Source organism: Mirounga leonina, unplaced genomic scaffold, assembly GCF_011800145.1.
Source record: "Mirounga leonina isolate KUSES-001 unplaced genomic scaffold, KU_Mleo_1.0 Mir_99436, whole genome shotgun sequence".
Taxonomy (NCBI): Eukaryota; Metazoa; Chordata; class Mammalia; order Carnivora; family Phocidae; genus Mirounga; species Mirounga leonina.
In genome coordinates this window covers 1-6941 of record NW_023271004.1, presented here as the reverse complement: position 1 = coordinate 6941, position 6941 = coordinate 1, and the positions used below count along the sequence as shown (strand labels likewise).

The 6941-nt window shown below is 40.9% G+C and overlaps 1 protein-coding gene across 1 annotated transcript; it reads left to right on the top strand.

The window, feature by feature from the left end:
- Window positions 1–4310: 4310 nt before the first annotated feature.
- On the top strand, window positions 4311–5960 carry LOC118006855 (scavenger receptor cysteine-rich type 1 protein M130-like; the record flags this gene model as incomplete). Its single annotated transcript, XM_034999649.1, has 2 exons — window positions 4311–4701; window positions 5441–5960. Coding segments are annotated over 2 exons (771 nt in total), but the record flags the coding sequence as incomplete, so codon positions are not given.
- Window positions 5961–6941: the final 981 nt, after the last annotated feature.

The window sequence follows — 6941 nt, the reverse complement described above, 5'->3', positions numbered from 1 at the left end:
CTTCTTTATTTTCCATCATTTGGTCTTTTATATCACTGATTCTCTCTTCTGCCCCATTTATCCTAGTAGTTAGAGCCTCCATTTTTTATTGCACCTCATTAATAGCCTTTTTGATTTCAACTTGGTTAGATTTTAGTTCTTTTATTTCTCCAGAAAGGGTTTCTCTAATAACTTCCGTGTTTTTTTCAAGCCCAGCTATTATCTTTAAAATCATCATTCTGAACTCTAGTTCTGACTTCTTACTAATGTCCTTATTGATTAAGTCCCTGGCAGTTGGTACTGCCTCTTGTTCTTTATGTTGAGGTGATTTTTTCCATCTCGTCATTTTGTCCAGAGGGGAATAGATGAATGAGAGAACAAAATGCTAACAGGGTAATAACATCCCACACTAAACAAATCAGAAAAGACTTGAAACGGGGAAGAGAAAGGGAAAGAAAGAAAAAGATAAAAACAAACAAAAACAAAAACAAAACAGAATATGATCAAATATGATCAGGCTGGTGCATAGATCAGTGCCACACACTAGATTTTGGGCGTATTTTGGTCTGTTAGAAGAAAGTGCCTCCCAAAATTTTAAAGAAAGACAAACTTATATATGTACAAAAATAAGGGTTAATATGATGAAGGGATGGAATATGACTGTAAAGGTGAAAATTATAAAAGATTTTATAAAAGGAATTGATAACATAAGAAGTTGGTTGAAAAAAGAAAGAAGAAGATTTAAAAAAAAAAAGGGAGGGAGAGAATGTGATCAGGCAGGAGACTAGAACAAAGTCATACACCAGATACTTAGGGTATATTTTGATCTGTTAGAAGAAACTGTATCCCAAATTTTAAAGAGAGAACAACTTATATATATATACCAAAAATAAGGGTAACTATTATGAAGGGATAGAATATGACTCTAAAAATGAAAAATAAAAAAAGATTTTTTTAAAAAGGGATTGATAAGATGTTGGTTGAAAAAGGGAAAAAGAAAAATTCAAAAAAAAAAGTTAAAAAAAATTAACTTTGAAAGACTAAAGAATCATGGGGAAAAAGCCACGAATTCTATGTGCAGTATTCCCCTAGTGCTGGAGTTCTGCCGTTTTCATTGATCAGTGAACTTGGTCTTGGCTGGCTGTTCTTTTTTTTTTTAATTATGTTATGTTAATCACCATACATTACATCATTAGTTTTTGATGTAGTGTTCCATGATTCGTTGTTTGCGTATAACACCCAGTGCTCCATGCAGGACATGCCCTCCTTAATACCCATCACCAGGCTAACCCATCCCCCCATTCCCCTCCCCTCTAGAACCTTCAGTTTGTTTTTTCAGAGTCCATAGTCTCTCATGGTTTGTCTCCCCCTCTGATTTCCCTCCCTTCATTCTTCCCCTCCTGCTATCTTCTTCTTCTTTTTTTTTTTTTAACATATAATGTATTACTTGTTTCAGAGGTACAGGTCTGTGATTCAACAGTCTTACACAATTCACAACGGTCACCATAGCACATACCCTCCCTAGTGTCTATCACCCAGCCACCCCATCCCTCCCACCCCCCACCACTCCAGCAACCCTCAGTTTGTTTCCTGAGATTAAGAATTCCTCATATCAATGAGATCATATGATACATGTCTTTCTCTGATTGACTTATTTCGCTCAGCATAACACCCTCCAGTTCCATCCATGTCGTTGCAAATGGCAAGATTTCATTCCTTTTGATGGCTGCATAATATTCCATTGTATAAATATATAATACCACATCTTCTTTATGCATGCATCTGTTAATGGACATCTTGGCTCTTTCCATAGTTTGGCTATTGTGGACATTGCTGCTATAAACATCGGGGTGCACATACCCCTTCAGATCCCTACATTTGTATCTTTGGGGTAAATACCCAGTAGTGCAATTGTTGGGTCATAGGGTAGCTCTATTTTCAACTTTTTGAGGAACCTCCATACTGTTTTCCAGAGTGGCTGCACCAGCTTGCATTCCCACCAACAGTGTAGGAGGGTTCCCCTTTCTCTGCATCCCCGCCAACATCTGTCCTCTCCTGACTTGTTAATTTTATTGGCTAGCTGTTCTTGCTGATCTTCTGAGGGAGGGGCCTGTTCCCGCGGTTCCCAAATGTCTTTGCTGGAGGCAGAATTGCCCCATCCTTGCCCGGTCCAGGCTAAGTAATCTGCTCGGGTTTGCTCTTGGGAGCTTTTGTTCTCTGCAAGCTTTCCATACAGCTTTGGAGGACGAGAGTGAAAATGGCGGCTTCCCAATCTCTGCCCCGGAGGAGCCGAGAACTTGGGGCCCCAGTCCTCAGTGCGCCCCAGAGAAAAGCAGTCAATCACTCCCGTCTCCCTGGTCTCCGGCCGCACTCCGTGCTCACCTGGCCTGTGACTGAGCGTTTCTATCTCTGGCACCCGACTCGTGGAATCTCCAAACCCAGCAGATCCCTGCAGTGCACTCCCACGCCGCTCCTCCCGGGGGAGGAAGGGGAATCTCCCCGGATCTGCTGCTTGTCGGGTCCCTGCTGGAGGAGCAGTGGCCCAACTGTGCTGTGGATCACAGTTTATGGCAACCCTGAGCTGAGAGCCCACTCCTCGGCTCTGTCTCTGCAGCCGGCTTCCCTGCTCTGATACCTGGGAGCTCTGCCACACTCAGGCACCCCCGGTCTTTCTGTGATCCTGAGGGTCCTGAGACCACACTGTCCCATGAGGATTCCACCCCCTCTTAGCCACTGGAGCGACGTCCCCCAGCGGAGCAGACTTCTAAAAGTTCCGATTTTGTGCTCCGCTGCTCTATCACTTGCCAGAAGTGGCCGGCAGAGGACCCCTCTCCCGCTGTCTATCCTCCCAAGTATCACCTCAGATTCACTTCTCTGCACGTCCTACCTTCCAGAAAGTGGTCGCTTTTCTGTTCAGAGAGTTGTTGCTATTCTTTTCTTCAATCTCCTATTGAGTTTGTAGGTGTTCAGAATGGTTTGATCCCTATCCAGCTGAATTCCTGAGACCAGAGAAAATCCAGGTCTCCTATTCCTCTGCCATCTTGCTCTTCCTCTGACTTATTTATTTTATAACTGGAAGTTTGTACCTCTTGACCCCCTTCATCCATTTCACCCATCCCCCTGCCCACCTTACCTCTGGCAACTACCAGTTTGTTCTCTATAGTTAAGAGTCTGTTCATTTGTTTTGTTTTTTAGAGTCCACATATAAATGAAATCATATGATATTTGCCTTTCTATGTCTGGCTTATTTCACTAAGCATTATACCCTATAGGTCCATCCATGTTGTTACAAATGGCAAGAGCTCATTCTTTTTGATGGCTGAGTAATATTCCATCATATATATATGTATACACACCACATCTTCTTTATCCATTCTTCTGTAGATGGACACTTGGGCTGTTTCCATATCTTGACTATTGTAAATAATGCTGCAATAAACAGAAGTACATATATTTTTTTCAAATTAGCATTTTCATTTTCTTTGGGTAAATAACCATTAGTGGAATTACTGGATCATATGGTATTTCTATTTTTAAATTTTTTATTAAGTTTTGTATTTTAATTCTAGTATAGTTAACATAGTGTTATATTAGTTTTAAGTGTACAAATTGGTGACTCAACAATCTTATACTCAGTGCTCATCATGATAAGTGTACTCAATCCCCTTCACCTTTTTCACCCATCCCTCCATCCACCTTCCCTCTGGTAACCATCAGTTCTCTATAGTTAAGAGTCTGCTTCTTGGTTTGTCTCTCTCTCTCTTTTTTTTTTCCCCTTTGCTCATTTGTTTGTTTCTTAAATTCCACATATAAAGGAAATCATATGGTATTTGTCTTTCTTTGATTTACGTATTTTACTTAGCATTATACTGTCTAGCTCCACCCATGTTATTGCAAATGGCAAGATTTTATTCTTTTTATGGCTGAATAATATTCCACCATATATATACACCACACCTTCTTTATTCATCTATCAAGGGACACTTGGGCTGCTTCCATAATTTGGCTATCATAAATAATGCTGTTATAAACATAGGGGTTCATACATCCCTTCAAATTAGTGTTTTTGTATTTTGGGGGGAAATACCCAGTAGTGCAATTCCTGGATCATAAGGTAGTTCTATTTGTAATTTTGGGGGGAACCTCCATACCGTTTTCCATGGTGGCTGCACCAGTTTGCGTTCCCACCAACAGTACAAGAGGGTGCCCCTTTCTCTGCATCTTCACCAGACTTGTTATTTCTTATGTTTTTGTTATTAGCCTTTCTGAAAAGTCCTGTCTTCTTGCCCAAGCCACTCTTTCTCCACCTTTAATGATTTTTCACTGTTTTCTCTGTCTCTACTTATAGTCCCCCCTTATTCTTGTTTCTTTATTATGATTTGTTTTGTGTCTCTCTTACAGATGGAGCAGATCTCAGCCTGAGATTGGTAGATGGAGTCACTGAATGTTCAGGAAGATTAGAAGTAAAATTCCAAGGGGAATGGGGGACAGTGTGTGATGATGGCTGGGATAGTAATGATGCCGCTGTGGTATGTAAGCAATTGGGATGCCCAACTACCATTGCCGCCACTGGTCGAGTTAATGCCACTGAGGGAACTGGACACATTTGGCTTGACAGTGTTTCCTGCCACGGACATGAATCTGCTCTCTGGCAGTGTAGACACCACGAATGGGGAAAGCATTATTGCAATCATAATGAAGATGCTGGTGTGACATGTTCTGGTAAGTTAAAAGAAAGAGAAAAACAGAGAAGGAAGGACCTGTGTTCTTTAGGAGTAGGAATGGGTGTGAGATGGGAGAGATAGAAATAACTAATAATTTCCATGTTGTAAGGAATCTTAAACACATTCCTTTTTTTCTTTCTTTTTAAAAAGGTCTTATCTATCTATCATCTATCTATTTAGAGAGTATGGGCAGAGGGAGAGGGAGAGAGAGAATCCTCAAGCAAACTCCACACTGAGTGCAGAACCCAGCGTGGGGCTCGACCCCACAACCCCGAGATCATGATCCCAAAATCACAACTCCGAGCTCATGACCTGAGCTGAAACCAAGAGTTGGACATTCAACCAACTGAGCCACCCAGACATCCCCATTCTTTATTTGACTAGTTTGGAGGGTTGTCTATTTTCTGTAGTAATTATTCAGGCTGCTGTTAGGGACCACATTTCAGAGTCTAAATCTACCTGGAGCTCCAAGACACAAAATGTTATGTCTTTTTAAAAAATCTCTGACTTGCTCATATTTTTCTGCCATTGACAATTTTTATTAACCCTTGCAGCTATAATCCTGTTTCTAACCGAATTCATAGCCTATACTGGCTGTTAAAAAAAACACCAAGAGATGGATAAGTCATCCTTTCCAATGCCTCAGTATGTGGGAAGGAGCAAGATAAAAAAAAATCTATCCTTTGGGAGCTAACCTCCATATGTATCTATGGACTAAACTTAAGTTTCTTTTGCAGATGGATCCGATCTGGAGCTGAGACTTGTCGGTGGAGGCAGCCGCTGTGCTGGGACAGTGGAGGTGGAAATTCAGAAACTGATAGGGAAAGTATGTGACAGAGGCTGGACACTGAAAGAAGCCGATGTGGTTTGCAGGCAGTTGGGATGTGGATCTGCTCTCAAAACGTCCTATCAGATTTATTCCAAAGTTAAGGCAACAGACACATGGCTGTTTTCAAGCAGCTGTGTTGGAAATGAAACTTCTCTTTGGGACTGCAAGAACTGGCAGTGGGGTGGACTTAGCTGTGATCACTATGAAGAAGCTAAAGTTACCTGCTCAGGTAAGACTTTCAATCAACGTGTTAAGAAGTTGAATTCCAGGGGTATAAATTTCCAGTAAGATCCTTGAAACTGATGAGAAACATTGGTACTTATGACTAGATCTCACTCAAGAAACCAGAAAATGCCTATTCCATTGTGTGAGTTTCAGATGAAATTATAATTCATTTTGTGCCTTGGTCAAGGGTGTGACTTGTTTTATTTTGTTTTTGTTCACTTTAGCTTTTCAGGAATTTTTTTTTAAAAGATTTAATTATATGAGTGGAAGAGAGAGATTGAGCAGAGGAAGGGGCAATGGGAGAGGGAGAGAGAATCCCAAGCAGACTCCCCACTGAGTGTGGAGCTCAATCTCATGACAATCTCACAATGCTTAACCGACTGCACCACCCAGGCGCCCCTGTTTTTGTTTTTATTTAAATAACAGTTAATTAAGGGGCACCTGGATGGCTTAGTTGATTGAGGGACCACCTCTTGATTTCTGCTCAGGTCATGATCTCACATTCATGAGATCAGCCCTGCGTTGTGCTCGCTGGGGTGTCTGCTTAGGATTCTCTCTCTCCCTCTCCCTCTGAGCCTCCCTCAGCTCTCTCTCTCTCTCTTTAAATGAATAAATAAAATCTTAAAAATATAAATTAGTTAAAATACAGTATAATATTAGTTTCTGATGTACAAATTAGTGATTCAACACTTATAAAGAACACCCAGTGCTCTTCACAAGTGCCCTCCTCAATCTCATCCACCCCACCTCCCCTCTGGTAACCATCAATTTGTTTTCTATAGTTAAGAGTCTGTTTTTTAGTTTGCCCCTCTCCCTTCTTTTCCCTATGCTTATTGATTAAGAAACAAAACAATTGAGTCATTTTTAAATCCATGGAAGTACTGAAAGATTAAGAAGGATTAAAATTTTGAAGGTAGAACTTAAATATGTCTTTCATGGGAACGTCTCCAAATGATTTTTATAAAATGTGAGACAGGAATCCATCAAAATCCCAGAGGAGAACACAGGTGGAAACCTCTTCGACCTCAGCCACAGCAACTTCTTCCTAGAAACATCACTAAAGGCAAGGGAAGCAAGGGCAAAAATGAACTATTGGGACTTCATCAAGATAAAAAGCTTTTGCACAGCAAAGGAAATAGTCAACAAAACCAAAAGACAACCGACAGAATGGGAGAAGATATTTG